This window comes from Lampetra planeri, chromosome 26 (assembly GCF_965212315.1).
Source record: "Lampetra planeri chromosome 26, kcLamPlan1.2.h2, whole genome shotgun sequence".
Classification (NCBI taxonomy): domain Eukaryota; kingdom Metazoa; phylum Chordata; class Hyperoartia; order Petromyzontiformes; family Petromyzontidae; genus Lampetra; species Lampetra planeri.
Genome location: NC_136132.1, coordinates 12,800,132 through 12,823,652, shown reverse-complemented (window position 1 = coordinate 12,823,652; position 23,521 = coordinate 12,800,132). Strand labels below are relative to the sequence as shown.

The window sequence follows — 23,521 nt, the reverse complement described above, 5'->3', positions numbered from 1 at the left end:
CCACCCAAACCTATCCACCTACCCACACCCACCATTCCAAATTTTCCACAAACAACTCGGCGTCTGGAAGAATGCCTATGGTCAGTAGGCTCGCAGGTGCCAACAGAGGGCCCCCCGTCTTCTAGGCAAATGATGCTCATCCCCTCCATGTAGACGGGACAACCCATTTGGTCAATCGACATCTCGATGAAGGCCTCTCAATGCCGTATCAATCAGGGGGTTGTTTGGCCATACTTCACTCCCACGCTTCACCACACCTCGCCGGTTAGTGTGGGTTGGTGCAGAGCACCTTTAACTCAAAAGTGGTGACCTGCTCAAACGAGGTGGTGTTCAACTCATAATTACAGGCCTGAGCCAGTGGTGAAAATTTCAGATTCCAATGGTGGGAGTGAGTCCCTTCATGAGCCAACCACTGTTGACTTCTCTACAATGCCAGAGAGATGATGGGGTGAGCCAACCTCCAACCAAGATTTGAACTCGCACCCTTTCAATCGCGAGACGCTCACTCTACCGCTGCGCCGCCACACAACCGCTCTTGCATCCAACCAACGTTTACAATTCCCCGTGCCGCCAGCTCCTGTCACGCGTACCAATGCACGCGTCCCCCGGTGTTGCTGTGCGGAGCTGGTGGGGAGTGGGGTAAAGAGGGGTGGGGTGGCGCACGCACCTGGGCCGCAAGCGCCGGAGTTCGTGCTCCGACGAGGCTGCTCCCAGACGCGGGCCGCACTGTCGGCCTGCTTGGCCGCCACCTCGCGGTACGGCTCCAGGATGGTGTCTTCCAGCGAGCGCGCCTTCTCGTCCCGGCTCTCTACCTGCAGGCAGCAGCAGCGCACGGCCACACACAAAGCTCATGTTCCGCGTCACAGCCTGCACGGTGCACGCGCCACTCTTGTCTGAATCCGCCGTCTACGCTCGTTCCGCGCGACAGTCAACACCAGCAGCCAGCCCAATGCAACAGCACGCCTAGCAGGGCTGTAGCATTGGTAGTGTGGTTGGCATGGACCTGGTGCAAGGAAAGAAATTTCCCCCCCCCATCCCCCATTCAAATTCCTCCCCTTCTTCATAGCCTGGCACCTGGGTCCCTGACAGTGCAGCAGCACAGCCTGCACACTCGATATCTCTGCACTTTCAGGGTCATTGTAATAATTATTATAACAGAGGCACACAACCTTTGTGGTTACATCCGATACATTGGGCAACCATAACACACGCATACCCACATCGCTGTTCAGAAGAAGGGCCATTGCCCAAAACATCACCTATTATATATCTCCTTAAGGTTATTGACAAATGTGTAAAGTTTTTTGTTAATTGTGTTTGTGCACCACTTCCAGTGCAGGGTGTCACTGGGCTACACTGGTGACACAGGGTGTCACTGGTGATGCAGGGTGTCACTGGGCTACACTGATGATGCAGGGTGTCACTGGGCTACACTGGTGACGCAGGGTGTCACTGGGCTACACAAGTGACGCAGGGTGACGCTGGGCTACGCTGGTGACGCAGGGTGACGCTGGTGACGCAGGGTGTCGCTGGGCTACGCTGGTGACGCAGGGTGACACTGGTGACGCAGGGTGTCACTGGGCTACACTGGTGACACAGGGTGTCACTGGTGATGCAGGGTGTCACTGGGCTACACTGATGATGCAGGGTGTCACTGGGCTACACTGGTGACGCAGGGTGTCACTGGGCTACACAAGTGACGCAGGGTGACACTGGTGACGCAGGGTATCACTGGGCTACACTGGTGACGCAGGGTGACGCTGGTGACGCAGGGTGTCACTGGGCTACGCTGGTGACGCAGGGTGTCACTGGGTTACGCTGGTGACGCAGGGTGTCACTGGGTGACACTGGTGACGCAGGGTGTCAGTGGGCTACGCTGGTGACACAGGGTGTCACTGGGCTACACTAGTGACGCAGGGTGTCACTGGGCTACACTGGCGACGCAGGGTGACGCTGGTGACGCAGGGTGTTACTGGGCTACGCTGGTGACGCAGGGTGTCACTGGGCTATGCTGGTGACGCAGGGTGTCACTGGGTGACACTGGTAACGCAGGGTGTCACTGGGTGACACTAGTGAAGCAGGGTGTCGCTGGGCTACGCTGGTGACGCAGGGTGACACTAGTGACGCAGGGTGTCGCTGGGCTACGCTGGTCACGCAGGGTGTCGCTGGGCTACGCTGGTGATGCAGGGTGTCACTGGTGACGCAGGGTGTCACTGGGCTACGCTGGTGATGCAGGGTGTCACTGGGTGACACTGGTGACGCAGGGTGTCACTGGGCTACGCTGGTGACGCAGGGTGTCACTGGTGACGGAGGGTGTCACTGGGCTATGCTGGTGACGCAGGGTGTTGCTGGGCTACGCTGGTGACGCAGGGTGTCGCTGGGCTACGCTGATGACGCAGGGTGTCGCTGGGCTACGCTGGTGACCCAGGGTGTTGTGGGGCCATGCTGGTGATGCAGGGTGTCACTGGGCTACGCTGGTGACGCAGGGTGTCACTGGGCTACGCTGGTGACGCAGGGTGTCACTGGTGACGCAGGGTGTCACTGGGCTACGCTAGTGACGCAGGGTGTCGCTGGGCTACGCTGGTGACGCAGGGTGTCGCGGGGCTACGCTGGTGACGCAGGGTGTCACTGGGCTACGCTGGTGACCCAGGGTGTCACTAGGCTACGCTGGTGATGCAGGGTGTCACTGGGCTACGCTGGTGACGCAGGGTGATGCAGGGTGTCACTGGTGACGCAGGATGTCGCTGGGCTACGCTGGTGACGCAGGGTGTCACTGGGCTAAGCTGGTGACGCAGGGTGTCACTGGGCTACGCTGGTGACGCAGGGTGTCGCTGGGCTACGCTGGTGACGCAGGGTGTCGCTGGGCTACGCAGGTGACACAGGGTGTCACTGGGCTACGCTGGTGACGCAGGGTGTCACAGGGCTACGCTGGTGATGCAGGGTGTCACTGGACTACGCTGGTGGCGCAGGGTGTCACTGGGCTACACTGGTGATGCAGGGTGACGCTGGGCTACGCAGGTGACGCAGGGTGTCACTGGGCTATGCAGGTGATGCAGGGTGTCACTGGGCTACGCTGGTGACGCAGGGTGTCACTGGGCTACGCTGGTGACGCAGGGTGTCACTGGTGACGCAGGGTGTCACTGGGCTACGCTGGTGACGCAGGGTATCGCTGGGCTACGCTGGTGATGCAGGGTGTCGCTGGGCTACGCTGATGACGCAGGGTGTCGCTGGGCTACGCTGGTGACGCAGGGTGTCGCGGGGCTACGCTAGTGACGCAGGGTGTCACTGGGCTACGCTGGTGACCCAGGGTGTCACTGGGCTACGCTGGTGACGCAGGGTGTCGCTGGGCTACACTGGTGATGCAGGGTGTCACTGGGCTACGCTGGTGACGCAGGGTGATGCAGGGTGTCACTGGTGACGCAGGATGTCGCTGGGCTATGCTGGTGACGCAGGGTGTCACTGGGCTAAGCTGGTGACGCAGGGTGTCACTGGGCTACGCTGGTGACGCAGGGTGTCGCTGGGCTACGCTGGTGACGCAGGGTGTCGCTGGGCTACGCAGGTGACACAGGGTGTCACTGGGCTACGCTGGTGACGCAGGGTGTCACAGGGCTACGCTGGTGATGCAGGGTGTCACTGGACTACGCTGGTGACGCAGGGTGTCACTGGGCTACACTGGTTATGCAGGGTGACGCTGGGCTACGCAGGTGACGCAGGGTGTCACTGGGCTATGCAGGTGACGCAGGGTGTCACTGGGCTACACTGGTGACGCAGGGTGACACTGAGCTACACTGGTGATGGAGGGTGTCACTGGGCTACACTGGTAATGCAGGGTAACGCTGGGCTACGCTGGTGACGCAGGGTGTCACTGGGCTACACTGGTGACGCAGGGTGACACTGGGCTACGAAGGTGACGCAGGGTGTCACTGGGCTACACTGGTGACGCAGGGTGACGCTGAGCTACACTGGTGATGGAGGGTGTCACTGGGCTACACTGGTGACGCAGATTGCCCGCGTAGAACCACTGCGGCGTGGCACGCGCGCCCACCGACGCCGATGCCGCCTGCTCAGGAGGGACACGAGAGGAAGCGGTGGTTGGTGATGGTGGCAGTGCCCACCCGTAACACCTCTTTTCCACTGTACAACCGAGCCAGGCCAAGGCCATACAGAGTTAGCCCGGCGTCGGTCATGAGGCATCAGGTTGTCTTTCACTGAAGAAACTGAGATGTGGGTTTGTGAACCCATCTGTGTGGTCCTTTGAGCGTTAACCATTGGCATGCATGGCGATATGGGCATTTCAGTCTCCTTTCATGAAACATATTCCCCAAGACACATTTTTTCAAACAAGTTGATGCTTAAATCTTGACTTAAAGCTTTCATGACTGCAATAATTCATATTCTTTGGGTCTTTCGGTAAAGTCACGTAGATAGGTTCAAAGAAAATAACAAAAAACTACGACGTTTCGATCGCAATATAAGCGTTCCTGATGACAAATGCTTGTGTTGAAATCGAAACGTCGTAGTTTTTGTTTGTTATTTTTTGTTATTTTCTTTGAACCTATCTACCTGACTTTACCGAAAAACCCAAAGAAGCTGATGCTTGTTTGGAAAAAAAGAGGTGTTCGACTCGGTGAGGCTCTCTTGGAAAAAACAAATAAGACTTGGACTACTACCAACTACTACACTCTGGTCCCACGAGGAGCACAGTCATAATTCCTCCTGTGTTCATCTCAAGAGCAAAGGTCACCCTTCAGGTTAGAAACATTGACCACCAGCTGAGGGCACTGGGTTTTGAGGGCAAGGGGATGTTAAACTAAACAATTTTCATTTTACCAGGGAAGGCCCACTGAGCTACATGGCTCTTTTTCAGATGCGACCTGGCCACAGATGATAGCTCAACAAAGCGGTTATTCATGTGGTAATTTACAGCAGCCAAATACTGGAAACATATGAATGTAAATGTGGAGGAAAAAACCGGAGGACCCGGACTAAAATCCACGTGACCACGGGGAGAACATGCCAACTCCAAATATACAGGCGTCGGGGTCGGGATCGAACCAGGTGAGGTAGTTAACATCTCGCCACAGTGGTAGCCAGTAGTTGGTGGGGGGATGCTGTGGATGTCAAGAAACCGGCTTGGATTGAGAAAAACCTCAAGAAGCTGGCTTTAACAAATGGTGAAAAAATAATAACGTACAAATTTGAGAAAATTCCAAAGTGGTGAAAATGTTTAATTTAATAATATAGATACAATGTTAAGCAATCTCGGTAGAATCTATGTTATGCTATTTATTCTTTTAATATTTCAGTAGTTTTATTACTTGGCAGTTTTGTGAAGTATTAAATGTCGCAGGCTCAACATCTGCAAAGCTATTAATTAACCATAACAAGCTCTGCGCAGGATGTACTAAAATATAATGAATCGTCCAAGCCTCTGGGCTTAATTAATAGGTTCACTCCACCTTCACTGAATGCTTTGCTCAAATTAATCTGCTGGACAACGGTCTGAAAATGTTATCAGAGCTGCCATGAGTGAACAGGGTTTAGTTTACTTCATTTTAACCAGGCGGGAATGCAAAGCACCTCACAGTCTCATATTTTGCACCTTCGATGAGCGCGATTGGTTACGTACAGTGCGAAAGAAGTTCAACAGTACATATGCAAGTCGTGACCTGGGTCACCAATATGGCAAATAATAATTGAAAATACGGCAAGGAGAACCAAAACAAAATAAGCACGGACTGAGAGTAAAAAAACACTCGATGTAAAGAAACTAATGTGACGGTGCGGTGGGTGCAGAGATGAGAACTACGGGGGCTGGCTTCATCGTTATCCTGTCACTTTTTATGAGGGGGCAAAAACGTATTTTGGAATTCACACACAATCTAATTCTGTAAACAAATTGTGCACAATACACCCCTGATCGTGGCATAATTGAGACCAAAAGTGGGAAGGTGTTAACGAGGGGTTATGGCAGGGTTAGGGAGGAGCCAACGATGACAAAACGTTTCTGCAAAAGATCGGAAACTTTCTGCCATCGTGCAGAATCAATCGTGGCTTAGAAGCAAGGTTAGCTGGGAAGTAGCACTGCGCTATAAACCAGTGACCCGAGTTCAAATCCCAGCCATCGCTAACATCAGTGGCGAGTGACATGCACTCCCACCTTCTGTTCATCAACTTCCTCGAGCGTCCGCCAGGAGTGATGGGCCCTTAGTAGGCTTTCATTCAGCAGTGGATTGACAAGGAACTGTAGACGATCAAAGTTATTTAAATGCTTACAGCCAAAGGGCTAGCAGCCTTTGACTGTTCGCACTTTGTCCCAGGTGACTCTTTTTCATGAAGCTATCCTTGTCCCCCCCTCTCCCCCCGGGATAATCCCTTGTTAAACAACGTAAACTTGACAAACGATCTCGAAGCTGTTGTCTTTCGATGCATGCTGTCGTTGCAACCTCATAATGTAATCACTGTCTTTGACCAGTTCTTTTGATTTTTATTAATATCAACGAATAATTAAGTAACATCTCTTTGTAAATCAACTTTTGGACATTAGTTGTAAAGTCGTCCGTGCAATGCGATTCTAACTGGCAGGAGACCTAAGTTTGATTCCTGGCTTGCTCTGGGTCTTCCCTAGGGTGACTCGGCTTCAATCGGGCACCTGCTGTGATGTGCATGTTGAAGGTAAGGGCTCTCGGATCGCTGCAGGATAGGGTCTGTTGTATGGTTGGTGGACTGTGGCTTGGTGGCTTATCAACATTTACAAGCAGTGTTATCATTCCCATTATCATCATAATGTATCATCATTAACTTAATTTATGATGACCATCACAAGTTTCATTTACAATCATCATTGTCACCACTATCATCATTTTCCATTATTATCATCATCATCATTATATTCTTGAGTATCATCATATTTAACATTGTCTTCTTCATCATCATCATGATTTTATGTAGGGCTAAGTCATATTTGGCTTTGTACTACATCAGGGGTCAGCAACCAAAATAATAAGCAGAGCCATTTTTTTCGAATTTGGTAAAAGTGCCACAATGTGAATACGAGACAGTGGTCCTTAATAAACGACGTCACGAAGCAGCGCTTAAAGAGCCACATGCAGCTCCGGAGCCGCAGGTTGCCGACCCCCATGCTACATGCTGCATCTTAGCAAAGGGCAAAGCAAGATACACAGATATGAGCATGTGCGAGTGCGTGCAGGTGTTCGTTTGTGAGATGGACAGAGCCTGATTGGTTGACTCAGTCCATCCACTCTCCCCCAACCTAGCGATTGGTTGCGGAGATGCTTTCGGAATGGAGCTCTCCCCATTGCACAAAGCAAAACGGGAGGTAAGCCAACACGTGAATTAGGCGGAATCGCTTTTGCAGAATTCCCAGTTCACGCCAGAATTCCAGACTCTGCATAAATCAGGCCCAGAAGGCCGAACGGACAGATTTGGAGAGCCAGGCCTTGTCGACTATCATGGAATAACCGGCAACCGGCGTTGTGCATCGGCAGTCATCAATGCCCTCGTTGTTACAAAGAGCTGACCGCGATTACGAATAAAATGCATTTCTCTCCCCCGGGGGTTTCATAGCCTTTTCTTATTCACATACCAAAAAAAGCCATGGCCTGCTCGAGTCTCCAGACATTTGTGTCTGTCTGGCATAGAACAATGGCAAGCGTCTGTCCCACCTAATTATTCTCCACAGGCCAGTTACAGTGAGACTGCCATGCAACACGCATACATTATGGCTAATCTGCCCCACTTACTTCCAATATCATAAATATCGCGTGTCGCATTAGCCAGCGTCAACAAACACAACGGCGAGGCCCCGGCCCGGTATTTTATAGTTATGACGACGCGCTTAGCAGGCCCACCACCGCCACTGAATGGAGGAGAGTGCTGTGACCACAGGCCATATGTGGCCAATTTCCCAATCGCCCATCCGTCTGTAGGCAGCGGCGGTGCCTCACGTTATTAGGCGGCTTAAGAGGCTTTCAACCGCACAAAAAGCACACCAGGCTTGGCCACAGAGGCGAGGGTTGCGGCAGCCACTGCGTCACAGGCACCTTTACATATTAAAGCTTTTCGCTGCAGGGGGGATTCCCACAAAACGGCACACGCAGAGGGCGGGAGAGGGGAACAGTGGCACAGCGCTGCGGTACGAACCCCGGTGACCTGAACTTGAATTTGATTCCCAGCCACGGCTAACGTTGGTGGTGAATGATGTCTGAAACAGCTGTGGGCAACCGCCCTTCACCCTCCTGCATTGACCAGTGTGGTGAAGCATGGTCAAACAACTCCCGTGACTGAAGCAGCATGAGGAGGCATTCATCCAGTAGTAGATTGACAAAGGGATGTCAAGTAATTTAAGTAACATAACATTTTAAATCCAGAGTCCCGTATGTATGCAGCATTTGACCGTGTGTTTGTACATGTGTAAAATATATAGCCGTGTTCTATTGTGTGTGGCGTATATCTACAGGACTTTCAAAAGTAGGTAAATTCCCATAGAGTCGGAATGTGCAATGTCGATTTTTAAGCAAGCAGATATAATGGTGTTGCAATATATAGATTTGGGAAAAGACACTGTACTAGACAGAATATGTGGAGAGATCTCAGTGTGCCAATATCAAGGGTCAGCATGCCATCACCAAGGCCGTGTGCTAGTATTAATCCTCAGTGGGCCACTATGAAACTCATTGTGCTACTGTTGAGAGTCAGTGTGCTGTTGAGGATACTTAATGCACCATTGTTAAGGATCAGTGTTCCACTGTTAGCGTACTGTTGTTGAGCTCAGCGTGTCAATATTAAGCTCAGTCTGCTACTGCTGGAGCTCAGAATGCTACTGCCATGGTAGGGGATGAGTACCACAGTCAGTGGTCGGTGTGCCACTGTCAGGGGTCGGTGTGCCACAGTCAGTGGTCGGTGTGCCAATGTCAGTGGTCGGTGTGCCACTGTCAGGGGTCGGTGTGCCACTGTCAGGGGTCGGTGTGCCACAGTCAGTGGTCGGTGTGCCAATGTCAGTGGTCGGTGTGCCACTGTCAGGGGTCGGTGTGCCACAGTCAGTGGTCGGTGTGCCACTGTCAGTGGTCGGTGTGCCACTGTCAGGGGTCGGTGTGCCACAGTCAGTGGTCGGTGTGTCACCGTCAGTGGTCGGTGTGCCACCGTCAGTGGTCGGTGTGCCACCGTCAGGGGTCGGTGTGCCACCGTCAGTGGTCGGTGTGCCACAGTCAGGGGTCGGTGTACCACTGTCAGTGGTCGGTGTGCCACCGTCAGTGGTCGGTGTGCCACCGTCAGTGGTCGGTGTGTCACTGTCAGTGGTCGGTGTGCCACTGTCAGGGGTCGGTGTGCCACTGTCAGTGGTCGGTGTGCCACTGTCAGGGGTCGGTGTGCCACTGTCAGGGGTCGGTGTGCCACTGTCAGGGGTCGGTGTGCCACAGTCAGTGGTCGGTGTGCCAATGTCAGTGGTCGGTGTGCCACTGTCAGGGGTCGGTGTGCCACAGTCAGTGGTCGGTGTGCCACTGTCAGTGGTCGGTGTGCCACTGTCAGGGGTCGGTGTGCCACAGTCAGTGGTCGGTGTGTCACCGTCAGTGGTCGGTGTGCCACCGTCAGTGGTCGGTGTGCCACCGTCAGGGGTCGGTGTGCCACCGTCAGTGGTCGGTGTGCCACAGTCAGGGGTCGGTGTACCACTGTCAGTGGTCGGTGTGCCACCGTCAGTGGTCGGTGTGCCACCGTCAGTGGTCGGTGTGTCACTGTCAGTGGTCGGTGTGCCACTGTCAGGGGTCGGTGTGCCACAGTCAGTGGTCGGTGTGTCACCGTCAGTGGTCGGTGTGCCACCGTCAGTGGTCGGTGTGCCACCGTCAGTGGTCGGTGTGCCACAGTCAGGGGTCGGTGTGCCACCGTCAGTGGTCGGTGTGCCACCGTCAGTGGTCGGTGTGCCACCGTCAGTGGTCGGTGTGTCACTGTCAGTGGTCGGTGTGTCACTGTCAGTGGTCGGTGTGTCACTGTCAGTGGTCGGTGTGCCACAGTCAGTGGTCGGTGTGCCACCGTCAGGGGTCGGTGTGCCACCGTCAGTGGTCGGTGTGCCACAGTCAGTGGTCGGTGTGCCACTGTCAGGAGTCGGTGTGCCACTGTCAGTGGTCGGTGTGCCACTGTCAGGGGTCGGTGTGCCACAGTCAGTGGTCGGTGTGCCACTGTCAGGGGTCGGTGTGCCACAGTCAGTGGTCGGTGTGTCACCGTCAGTGGTCGGTGTGCCACAGTCAGGGGTCGGTGTGCCACAGTCAGGGGTCGGTGTGCCACCGTCAGTGGTCGGTGTGCCACCGTCAGTGGTCGGTGTGTCACTGTCAGTGGTCGGTGTGTCACTGTCAGTGGTCGGTGTGTCACTGTCAGTGGTCGGTGTGCCACAGTCAGTGGTCGGTGTGCCACAGTCAGTGGTCGGTGTGCCACCGTCAGTGGTCGGTGTGCCACAGTCAGTGGTCGGTGTGCCACTGTCAGGAGTCGGTGTGCCACTGTCAGTGGTCGGTGTGCCACCGTTAGGGGGCCGCTGTTAGGAGTCGGTGGGCCACTGTCAGGGGTCGGTGGGCCACTGTCAGGGGTCGGTGGGCCACTGTCAGGGGTCAGTGGGCCACTGTCGGCATCAAATTTGAAAAATGAAATCGCTCTCCCCCAGCGTCCGTCTTCAACACGCATCCGGGCACAGAGAAGTTTCAATCCCCCCCAGGCCCAAACGAGGCACGGAGCAGCTCTTTGCTCGTGGGCGACAACCGAGTTGATGTATTTTGCCGCACCGTGTGTTCCAAGCAAAACAATCGGGATTCATTCTGACAGAGCAGGCTCGAAAGAAATAGGCTTCTCAGCTGCTGGCCTTTTAAACAATATGATACGCAGAATTACAGACGCTCGCACTCGCACGCTGACTTAAACACCCTTTGTCAAAACCTCGGCTGAACGAATGCCCGTTTGACCATACTTCACCGTGCAGGTCACAGAGCAGTGCGGATTGGTGAAGAGTTGTGTGGCGGGGGTGGGGTGCAGATACCACGAGTCGGCCGTGGCCGAGAACCACACTGAGCTCACGCGGTTCACAGGGTAGTGCACTGCCAGCGCCGCCACCGCTCCAATTTACTGTGCTTAATACAGCCACTTGGAGCTGTCATAAAAAATACACGTGAATGTAAGAATTGTTACATGTGATATGGATGTATTTTGATTTGCATTTCGTATGCAGGCCACTGGCTGCTGTCACAGTGACCGTGAATGCACACATGTGTATTTTCACGGTAACCGTGACAAAGACAAAGATCCCCCGTGTAGCCTTAACAGACTTTTGGGGAAAATTCTGTTAGCGAGCATCTGTAAAGGCCGGCACGGCACACGAAGGGGTAGGTGACCAGCACCAAGCCTGACCGCCTTTGTCTCCCCAGTGGTGATATATTTACACACCGCAGCAGGTACTCAATTGAAGCTGAGTCGACCTAGGAGAGGCCCAGGACCGGTTCAGATAATCGTCACTGGTGTTGGCCATGAGTGGGAATCGAACCCGGGTTACCGGGTTCGTAGTGCAGGGCCCTCTAACCACTAGACGACCACTCCCCATACGGTGACTGTGAACACACACATACACGCATGCGTGGGGAGAGATCCCTCCCTTGCCGAATATTTTAAACTTACGCCAATTACAGCGCTAGAAGTGATTGTTATTTGTTGTCTGCGGGCCATCACCATGGCGGCTGCGTTCCTTTACTCACACAAAGCATGATTTTATTATTCCGATGCCGACGTAAGTCTGCTATATTTCCGTCAATGCGCGTGACCATGTCGCCGCTTTATTTACAAGTTCGCTCGTAATTAAAACGAGCGCGTAGAACAGCAAACTAAATCACTGCCATCAACTTTGCAAAACATTAACAGTCACTTTCACTCTCCACTCACTCCGATTAAGGCCCTGGTGGCTCCAGCGAGAGCAAAACATTACACAGGCGCTTGCACGAGTCACAGGACATGAGCTTTCTGTCTTTTTCCCCAAATGCATCCAAATTGCGCTATCAGTGTCACATTACGAGGCAGAGTCCATTCGGATCTCTCGCAGAGCAGCGCATCCCCCCTCACCCACCCCCACCGTGTTAGAGAAACAGCGAATATCACATAACTATTCCTGAGATCCCTTCAAGCGACCTCTGGTCCACACAGTAGGGAGAAGCACTTTCACATCAACTGTTCCTACAGAGAAGAATATTCGCCACATACTGGAATTTGAGCTAAATTAAGTACAGAACCAATTTTCACGTAACTTTTTTAGTGCTCAGCCTGAGATGATTAACCAAAACCATGCATAACTTATATATTTACCACGTGTGTATGCGTGTCATTGCGTGTTTGCTCTGTACGCGTCAATCAACATCCCGAACACCCTTGCATATGAGATGTTCCATCTCAAGTAAATATATGTTGTACTTCTTCCGCACCGTACGTCAGAATCAGAATATTTAATTAGACTGGATGAATGCAGTGGGCTATGAAGCTCTTTTTCACAGATATCCAGCATTCACAAATGTCCGTGCTAATCGGAGGTGCGGGAAATAAAATGTTTAAATGTTACTACGCTTGAGAACCCAATTTTAATCACAGTCGGCAGGCTGGAATAAAATCCAGCCTCTCGGTGGCACCAGCTAAGCGTTCTGTGAGCGGTAGAACTTTATGAATTGGACACAAATGCCCGAGACACGGAGAGGGACAAGGACTTGTCGACAAGCGGCGCAGGTAACTCAAAGGCACTGTGACAAACGCTGCACCGGCAGTCTCCACTCCAGTTCCTCTCGGACCGGGGTGTCAGTAGAGCTGTCGTGTGGTGGGCCACCATAACGGTGATTCACACCGCTAAGGGGAGTGAACTTGGGTGGGCCACAGGGACGTACGGAGGTATGTACAGGCAGTTTCCGGGTTGCAGAAGACCTAACTTACGGAAATCCGACTTTACGGAAATGCTCCAATAAATCGTGTAAAAAATTCAACATGCGGAAATGTTTGCGTTGGTTACGTAACCGCAAATAGTGCAGCGCAGTGAGGTTGCAGATGAATACCGCGTCGACCATTTACCTCGTAAAGTAAATGGAATTTTTTATCTCGTTATGTCATTATTTTCCTTTTGTATCATACAATACTGTATGCTACAGTACTGTATGATACAGTAATGAGAGAAAACGAACTAGTAATAGGGTACGGGAGGCACAACTATTTCCAGTTATTGGATTTCATCTTGATTTTGGGGGAATATTCTTCAGGTTTCCAACATACGGAAAATTCAGGAACGGATCGTTCTGGGGAACCTAACCCTACCATAATCAATCCGGGAACTGCCTGTATATTGAACTTCTTTAGCACCGTACATAGCCAACCGTGCTCACCGGATGTGTGGGGGAAGGCCAACAAACTAAACACAAAAAGCAGTTCTAAAGAAATGAGTTTTCAATTTAGGGACATTGAGTGGTGCAGGGCCCACGCCAGTGCCCGCCTAGCGAAGGCCACTTTTACAGGTAACCGACGAGCAGACGAGCTACCTCAACGTGAGAGCTTGCGATGCGCATCTCGGAGCTGGCCCTGCAGGCATTCTGTGAGCGCGTCCCTGGACGCCACACGGGTCCTCGGCTCCCCAGCGCCTTCCCCCCGGTTCCTCCTCCTCCTCTGCCGCCGCCACACTGCCACATGCACGCACGCGGGGGTCACGCGGATGGATGGATGAGGTCACCACGGGGTCGCGCCAAGCAGCCCGAGTAAATCCCAAGCACGGCGGCAATTACAGCAGAGTTAAAAAAAAACTCCAGCAGTTTGTCCAACTGCACGGGAGGAAAAAAAACACCTAGTTCCAGAGCAAATCCACAATCATCGCGGTCAAACACACGTCCAAAGTGTTTGCTTGTGTAACATGAAGGGGGTTGATTTTATGAAACCCAAGTGGTATTTACTCAGAGATGTTAAACGGCGGGCGATAACAGTGCAAATAATGCGTGTAATAACGAGAGTGAAGGGAATAATAACCCTGTGGTGCAACAGGTAGCCCGGCGAGGAAAATTACTCCGAGAACTCTCACGGTACAGCAACGTTTAACAAATATTTTCATTGTAACCGGAGTGCATTTGCACACTGCCCACTGTTCTCTACCATCGTTTCAAGGCGTATAAACCCAGTTGTGTAATTTTAAACACTTTTCTGGTCAGCGTGCGCATGCCCAAGTGGGGTAGAATCGGCATGCGCGGGAACGCACAGCAGATTCAGCAAGGAATGGAACGGAAGTATCGTTTTCCACAAAAATATATGAAAGAAAACCACGTAAACCATACCACCGTGTTGTACGTTTAATGTGGCAAATAATAGATATTAACATTGCCACAAAAAAAACCTATCAAAAGCAAATCCGTGGGAACATGCTGGTGGAAAGTAACCTTTTTGGTGGGTTTTTCTTTTTGTCTTTTCTTGCACATTAGGCCCGAGCAGCCGATTGCATATTGAGACCGATGACTGTGACGGTGGCAGTGGCAGTAGTGACAGTGGTGGTGGCGGTGGTGGTGGGGTGCGAGTGTCCGACGGCCACACAACCAGACCTAGGCAGGCTCCACCCCCGGCCGCCCGCAGTGATTTTGCATAACGACCGGACCATTTGCATATCCGTCAGGGGCCGCCGTCCATTCATTATTTACAATATGCATTATGCAAATGCACATCCATCAGCGTACCGGCACGCCAGACCCTACACGCAAATTAGCATACCGCCCACTCGGCACAGGAGACTGGCTTGGAAAAAATTACTGCTCTAGTGAGAGCTAAATGAGCAGCGCTAACAATAACGAACGGAGCGGTGGGAACGAACGTTCGCTGGCGCGAACGACGTTTCGTACGGCAGCGCCAGCTCGCGTGCGCTCGCTCACTGGGCGCCGTAGAGGGGACAAAGTTCCGCACGTTCGCTTGCTAGGTGTCCCGAGCCAAGTTTGCGCAGCACCCTCCACCACCGCCAATGAGCAAATAGCGAGCGGCCGCCGGCGCGCTAACGAGGCGCCGCAAGCAGGCGGGCGCTCTCCACGGCAGTATTTGCGCCGCCGACAACTGGGGGACGCGCAAAGGCAGCGGCCGCTGGCCTAGGCGAGCGGCCGGGCGAGCGGCCGGGCGAGTAGCTGGGCTCCCGCAAGCGCCGGGCGCTCTCGCAAGCGCCCGGCGCTCTCGTTCGCGCTACACAGCGCAACGCGGCGCAGCGCAGCGCCTCCGGGGACATCAGATAGCGTCCTGGCAGCTTGCCAGGGCAATTAACTCTCCTCTCATTAATTAGCCCAAAGTCACGTCGGCGGAGGGGAGTGCGGGAGGGAGAGCGGGGGGGGGGGAGCGGGGGGAGAGCGCAGGCTGGCATGGTGCCAGCCAATGAGTGGTTCAGGTTCGAGGAGGCGAGGGGAGGGGAGAGGCAGTTTTTTTACACCCGCAGCACAGGGTGGGCAAGGGAGGGGTTCGTCTCGGCGGCGTCACACGCGCAGTGGAAAATAAAAGCGAAAGGAGAGCGCAGCTTTCGCTACAGACGAGCCACAGAGCCGCATGGTAGCCTGCATGCTTAGAGAAAACATTTCCAGAGCTCCGCTTTCGTTTACGCACGCAGCGCGTTACTTCGTGGCTGCTGCTGCCTTGATGAGCGCTCGAGCCGGGGTCGATAACGAGATGAAATTGGGAAGCTTTAAAAAAATTTGTCGTCTCTTAATTGTCGGGAGTCGCTCCTAAGTCGACGAGTGGATTACAACGCGGCGCGGGCGCAATCGGCGCATCGGTGGAAAGCGCGATCGCTCTTTGCGATGTGGACGGAGCGCGGGCGGCGCGGCGAGCCGGTGCCCGCTTCGCTGCCAAGCACGGGCGTGGAACTGGGCGCGAAACCCGCGTCGCGGTTGCGCGCGACGACAACAACGAGGAATTAGCGATCGGCGAACCTTGGGCAGTGCCAGGAGCGGCAGCTGGCAGGGCCAGCCCGCCGGTGCGCCCCAACCCCCCCTGTGCGGGGCTCCGCTTGGTATGCAAGCTGTTGAATCGCGGAGAAACAAGGGTGCCGCGCGGGGCGGCGCGGGCAGGAGGGCAACGGGCGCGATGCTGCCAAAGTCCCCGGCGCGCCAACTTACGGATTTTTCTCACGCTGCCTTTTTCGGGGGGAAAATAAATCGACAACAGAAACTTCTTTACGGATATTTTTTTACTTAGTTGGAGGTTAATAGCCAACTAATACGAAAGTGTGTTATGAACAATCGCGCATCACCGAGGTTCCGTGGAAAATCCATGCGACTAACCTGAAGTTGCGGCATTCCTAGCGACACAAATGTGGCACGAATCGAAGACAAAAACAGCGAGTTGTGGCACGTGTCCTGGATATAAAACAATTTAGAAACTAAACTCAAACTTAATTTAGACGTAAGAGCGCCCAGAAGATGAGCTTTTCGGATCGCGTCATCACTGAGTGGGGCTGCCCATGCCAACGGGGAGGATGGGGGACGTGCGGACGCAGTGGACAGGCGGGCCCATAATGGTGCGGGAGTGGAGCGAACGGAGCAGATGGAACGGATGGGCGGAGCGGGCAGAGCGGGCGATAAAGTGAGACTCACGCAAGTGGCGGAGAGTGGCAGCGTGCCGCCCGGTTCTGACACGGTCTTCCCCGGCGTGTCGCTCTTCGGCGCCAACTGCGGCTGCAGTTGCCCGGTCAGATGCAGGCCCGAAGTGTCGCCCAACAAAAGCCAAACCAGATGAGGGGAAAAAGGAAGAGCGAGCGAGATATAAAAGGACATCCAGAAAGAGGAGTAGTGGTAGACGTGGCAGGATAGGGAGAGACAGTGAAGGCATGTGTAGAGAGAAGCATGGCTAGACATACATCGAGAGAGACAGTAGCAAAGACCGAAAGAAAGACAAAGTGTATAAGACAGAGGGACAGGGCAGACAGAGGAGAAAGAATTAGGATAGAGTGTGAGAGAGAGAGGTGAACACATCTGTTAAAAAGCAGTGGATTTTCGCAATGCAATAAGTATTGACGAGCGCATTATCAACTCCTGGGGGCTGATCAATACCGCAAACCAATCAGGGCCTGGCTCCCACTGCTGGGCTGGATATAAATGGAGATTCAACGTCGATGCGGCACAAGCTGCGCTACGAACTGGAGGAAGGGAAGGCAGAATGCAACGGCTCCCGGACACGTACGCGACATCGGCAAGCCTCGCTTCCCGGCGCAGCCTCATTGTTTCAACAGCGGGATTCTAATTAGCGTGCTGTCCTGATGAGCGGCAAGCACTCCGCGAGACCGACTGGCTCCATGCGCTGTGGGGATGCTCTGCCTCCCGGCATGCATGTCCACTCGCTCTCCCGCCTGCAAACCTGCCTGCCTGCTTCCCTGCCGGCCGGTCGGCCTGCCTGGCTGTCCACCCGCCTGCCCGCCTGTTCACCTTCCTGTTCGCACGCCTGGATGGCTGTCTACCTACCACCTGCCTGTTCACCTGCCTGCCTGCCCAAGCTGCCTGCATGCCGACTGCTCGGTGGGCCTGCCTGCCATTCCGCCCGGCTACAGAATGGAATCCGTGCGCCGCATGGCGCTCGCTACGCGCCGTACCGAATGTCGAAAATTCTGCGCTTCGACTGGGCTTTATCTGATACAAAAAAAACGGAATGCTCGGAATGATAAGTGGATCAATACTCTAACAAAATGGCATTCATTATGGCCATTAAACAATTCGGCTTAAATTGTGCTTTCCGTTATGGATTAGTCATTTTATCACGGTGATTTTTAATTTTTGTTGTACATTTTTTTGACATTCATGCTGTTGATACACTCGCAGTGATAGCAGCCGCTATTGCTACGTATCGGGACAAAACTTTCAAAAGGCGATGTAGGCTCCAGAGGGGCTCCTAAACGTACAGTAAGCTCCGCCCAGCCACTCTCTCTCCCCCTCGGTTTTTTTTCTGTAGCCGTCTGCACTTTTCGAGCGTTCCCACCATCAGCAGACAATTTACACCCCGCGCTCAGCCGCAGCCCAGACAACTCCACCCTGCCCTGCATGTTAATCAGGGAGTTCGCCCGCTCCGGCTGAATTAATCAGACGAATTACCCGCAAGGCAATACGACTTCTACTAGTGCCGGAGGAAAAAGTTTGGAAAGCAAGCAGCTCTACAACATCGCCGTGGATGTGTACAAATTACAACGGATTAAAACAAATTCAAAGGATGCGGTTTTCATACCAGGGATGTGGCCATGCTGCACTTAGCAAATTGAGTGTGTGTCTTCGGGATGGAATTCGCTTCGCTGGAATTATTACCATCGCTGGAATACAAGTTGTTGTGGATTACAGTGAAAGTTTGTGTGCCGAATCGCTGCGTGGAGACGAAGCAGCTGGACGGAGGCGCCGCACTGTCCATTCGCTCATGGGGGCTGCACCAAGGAGCAACTTTAATTCAAGCAACTATCGGAAAATTAGCGTGCGCGTACAGCTGCGCTATCGTGAACTCACGGACTCCCAGTCTACAATAACGAGGCTACGAGGATAAACACGCATCGCTCTGCACGATTGGATTTATTTGAGATTTTATAAAATGCACGGGAAGCGCTCGCTGCCGGAATCAATAGCGGATACGTGTCCTGAAAGCGTTGCTTTTCTTAGAAGATGAAATCCGGATTTTTGGCAAAAGACCAAATCGCTGTCTACTTAAAAGCCTTGTGCATAATTAACAGGCAGCCCCGCAGCGCGGCCCCGGCATGGCAAGCTGCCGAGAGATTTGCATTGTAAATGAGGACACTTCGCTGTGCATGTTAATTAGGGCTACACGCAAACGAGCGTTGCTGCACAGTGGCAGACAAATGGGCGGGTTGGCTGACGAGCGGGCGGGCGGGCTGGCGGGCTGGTGGGCGGGCGGTTGGTTAGCGAGTGGACAGGCAGGCGGAGAGCGAGCAGGCGGGTGAGCGAGCGGGCGGGCGAGCGGGCGGGCGACCGATTGAGCAGGCAGTGGGCTTGCGAACGAGTGGAAAAGCAGCAAGCGAGTGACTGAGCGGGTGCGCAAGCGGGCGGCCGGTCGTTGAAATAGCGGGCGAACGAGCAGGTGGGCAAGCAGCAGGCAAGGGAGTGCGCGGGTGGCTGGCGGACAAGCAAGTGTGCGAGCGAGCAGATGGGGAGGTATGCGGCAGGCAGGTAAGCGAGCGGGCAGCAAATGAACAAGCGGGTGGGTGGACAGTGGGCGAGCGAGCAGCAGGCAACGACAAGTGGGCATGCCGTCAGGCGGTATGTTAGCGAACAGGTCAGGGGATGGGCAGCGAGTGGCGGGAAAGCGAGGCAGCCGGCCTGCAGGTGGCACGTGAGCCAGCGGACAGCACAATTGTGCGAGCAGGCGGGTGGGCGCACGGGCAGAGAACGGCGAGTGCCCAGGCACAGGGTGGGCGCCAAGTTGGCGGTGGCGCTACAGTGGAACCATTCCATAGTTTACGGAAAATATATCATTTTTTAAACCGCGGGTATCGATGTCTTTCGCCAATCTCAGGCCCGATTAATGGCGCTAACGAACAAACAACTATCGGCGCGAACAGCGGCGCTATTGTCCGCCGTTATTTCGGCATGAGCGTCACTCACTTTATTTCTTTTAGTTGCTGAACTGTAATATTTAAAGTTGAATATAACTGTTTTAATGTTACTATGTTGCAGAACTTTTTAAAAATGTGCGCTAAATATGTTCGTTTTTTTCTGGCCGAATCAATCTAATAAAATAATCCTGTAATGAAGATTTTTAAAAAATATCTTCTACAAGAGCATGAATTTCAGGTTTTTAGTAGAACAAATAAAATATTTATTTTCTAAATACACATCCAACATAACTCTTAAATTTAAAGTGGACAATTTTACAAAGCGTCGACAAGCGTAAAATGGAGACCAAAATATTAATTTAAAACTAATTCATCCTGAACGCAACTAAAGCCAAACGCACGCCTTGCCTACGCTGGACCGCGCGGCGCCGCAAGACCGCCGCGGAGGCAGTGAAAAACCCTGCAGAACGCTTTGCCGCACGTGGAAATGAAAGGATCCTTTTTAAGAACATTTCAAAGGCTGTCTGGAAGCCATGCTTGTGCCGCAGCAAGTCGGCACTTTGTCCTTGACGGGTACCCTTGCACCCCGTACACGTCGGGTCATCTTATTAACAAAGGCATATTGATCTGCCACTCAAACACCCCGCCACCAATTTCGGACGAGGTGCGCCGTGCGATCGTCGGGATGCTTTAGAGGCGCCGCGAAACGCCCGCCCGTTATCGCTCGCGCGCGCCGCTGCTCGGGAAAGCGGGGGCCCGTCGCGATGAACGCGCCGAGATCCGCCATTCGGACGCGTTGCCTCACGTTGCTCGAGCTCCTGCCGACCGCTCGGCCGCCGCCGGTTGTTCAAGCCGGCCTGGGTCGCGACCCCACCATTGTCCCGCGCTAAACGCACACTTGTGCACCCACGACTGGAGGGTCCGTACAAGCGGCGCGCACTCCGGTAATCGCCGAGGGGGTGAATCAAGCGTTAATATTTACGGCGACGAATGATTTGCGGACAGAAACGAAATGAGAGCGCGGGGCAGTGTGGCTGCAGAATGGTAAAGAGCTCCTCTTTAATTGTCGATAGCCACACAGCAATCGCAGAGAGCGTCAAATGTTACTGTCAAGACTGCAAACAAAAGGATGAGAGGGAAAGCTGGCAAAAAATTCCTTTCTTAAGGTCACCCGCAGGTTCAAGTCAACAATATCAATCAGCTCTAAACGAATACCAGATGTAGCTCCAATAATACGTAAATTGCCGATCATTAACATCTCGCGCGTGCATCGTAAACTGCTCTCCTTGGGTGTGCAACACGCCTGGTGGTCCACAACAGGGCTCTAGTAAAGACCGGGCCATCCTCCACAGAGGCATGGCCGTACCTCACTGCACTCATGGGCTTTTGTGAAAGACAGTGGTGCAGCAGCGTTATTTGTATTCCTCTATGCAGAGAGTAAATTAACGTGTCGCTTTGATATTACATTTAGATTGCGTTTGTGTGTGCGCGCGTGCGCGCGCATGCGCGCGCCTCGACACCCAGCCATACGGCATGCCGTGTATTTAGCGCTGGAATATAAAAGCTCATCTTTTATTGTATAATTCAACAGCAAAGGTCAAATCAGATACCAGTCAATTACATCATAATCGCAGCAGTGTGGATGCAAGCAGTGACCGTATTGCCCCATGGAGTTGCTCCCTCCTCCCAGCCCCCATGGGTCACAACCACGGCAGCGACGACGAAGCGCCCTCCTCTCTCTCTCTCTCCTCTTTCACCTCCCCCAGCAACCCGAACCCAAACGCCAGCCCATGTCAACGTGAGGGCAATTCAACCATAGGCCACAAAGGCCCAGGAAAGGGCCTCAATTGCCGACCAAGCGGCGTCGTGGGAGCCGGTTTATTAAAAACACGTGTGGGTGACAGGGCCTCCTGCCCCCACGCTCTCCCATGCAGGCGCACACGCACACACACATGGCAGCGTCGGTGTTCCTGTCGCAGGGGCCCCGATGGTCAATTCTAATTTCTAACAGTTCGTACTTTTATTCTACCGCCTCTCGCTCAAACACTAGGCGGTCACTTGAAAATGTGCAGGCCGTTTTCCTACATGTATATTTAGAAGTGTTGCCAATACGTGACATTGGTCGCACGGTTTTAAGTAGTAACATTTAGATGCTCCTTAAATTATTAATATGCATTCTTAAAAGCGATCCACAATTTTCATTCTAAAAGACATCTGCTAGATAACATTGTTCCAGAAAGCCAATTGTCGGTTTATGGACTAAGGTTATTGTTCTGCGGAGAGGACGAGTCATGTATATTTATTCAAATGAATACTCGTGTATCTACACATATGACTCCCAATACTTGATTTCAGCCGGGTCTATCCGAATCGACCATCATAAAAATATTTCCACACCAGTATACCTCGAACTATGACTGCGGCTACTCGTCATCTATAACCTATTCAAACCTTCCAACGAGCCAAAACATCTATTTCTCTCGCTGAAAAAGTAAGCTCCGATTATACCGCAGTAGTGGAAAAAAATATAGAGTTTGCTCTGGGACGAACCTTTTAAAATATTAACAATTAACCGCATGCCACAACCTGAGCCAGTAAGGTGGTGGGGGAGGGAGGGTGGTGCTCACGTCACGGGGCAGGCTGGGGCCACCGTGCCCCGCAGCCTCGAACGGGCGACCCAACTCCTCCTGCAGGGGCGACGTTCTTGCGGTGCAGAGCGTCCGCCCGGCTCGGAGCTCCGCGCAGTGTCCGCCGCGCTTCCTGCGCACACCGCGCGCACACCGTTAACCCTCTCCTGCACAGCAGGGTGGAGCAAAGGTGGGTGGTGGGGAAGATTTTACTTTATTTGCACGGAGCGGCACCCGGTCAAGTGCAAACGGCACAGAAAGAAGGAAGGGATGGTTCTACGCGGTTTCCCATTACGTCATTTACCGAAGCGGTGATATCTCACTAACCGTGACCCTACCCGGGAAGGGTAACCTTTCACCTTCAACCTTCCCACCCGAGGGAGCAAATCAAATTACAACAAGGACCCGTGCACTTGTTACACCTTACACTGTGAGCTCACAATGTGCAGCGCTCGCGCTACGGCAGCGAGGAGATGCCGCTGCCCAGAGTGGTTTGAGCCGACCCTCCCCAACACTTTTCTTCGCATGCCACAGGTCAGCACATTGTAGTGTGGGTGAGGGCGCTGACCTTGTTAGAGAGATTACACCATGGGTGAAAGGGTTAAACTGTCTGTCCCCGAGCTCACTTCTCTGGCACTCGACCGTCCAAGCAAAAGCCGCTTCACAGCCAGATCTATAGCTGGGGGAAAAAAAACAATCAAGGTCAACGTGCTGCATTTCCATATGTGGAGTTTGTCACAGATAACATTTTCATCCCCTACATTATCTGGGGGACTGGAGGCTCTGGATGTTACTTGTATACTATGCTTTTTCCAGCCGCTATCTAACAATTATATATATTTTTTATAGTAAGCCATTTACGTCAGAAAGTCTCAAGACCCATGATAAGAAACTTACATCACATCAAGCATTTGAAAGGGCACCCCCAGGGGCAGCCACCCCTGCGTGGCACAAGATGGCTCAGCACCTGGCCTGCAAACGGCATTGTCTGCCAGTAGGGGGCAACGATAGCTCTATGTAATCCAAATTGAGTGATTTCTGAGCGTACACCGACCCTAGTGGGTGATGCGTATGTGAAACGGGCATTGTAAGGCCTAGGAGACTGCACAGTCACCGTCGATGAGGCCATGCCTGGCTACAGGCCCGTCGCGACACTATTTGCACAACTATGGGCTTAAGCACACCACTCGACAAGTTCCATTCAGTGGAGACTCAACAAGAGCGAGGCTGCCGTGGCACGTGTGTGCCTGCGTCGCAAGATGTGAGCATCAGCAGCGATTATATGGGAAAGCATGGTGCACGCTTGTCCTTTTGATCAGTTTATGAAACC

General features: G+C 53.2%; 1 protein-coding gene across 28 annotated transcripts in view; it reads right to left on the bottom strand.

Annotated features, from left to right (window-relative positions):
* The window catches only part of LOC144727773 (uncharacterized), a 140,569-nt gene that overhangs the window by 103,769 nt on the left and 13,279 nt on the right, over nt 1-23,521 (bottom strand). For 26 of the 28 annotated variants that reach the window (XM_078606849.1, XM_078606857.1, XM_078606847.1 and 23 more), the window contains 5 exons: nt 22,760-22,870; nt 22,192-22,324; nt 16,617-16,697; nt 13,554-13,691; nt 668-812 (listed from right to left, as the gene is read on the bottom strand). In XM_078606849.1, coding sequence (XP_078462975.1) covers nt 668-812; nt 13,554-13,691; nt 16,617-16,697; nt 22,192-22,324; nt 22,760-22,870 — 608 coding nt within the window. The remainder of the gene's footprint in view (nt 1-667; nt 813-13,553; nt 13,692-16,616; nt 16,698-22,191; nt 22,325-22,759; nt 22,871-23,521) is intronic. The other 2 variants (XM_078606864.1, XM_078606876.1) reach the window with 2 other exon arrangements.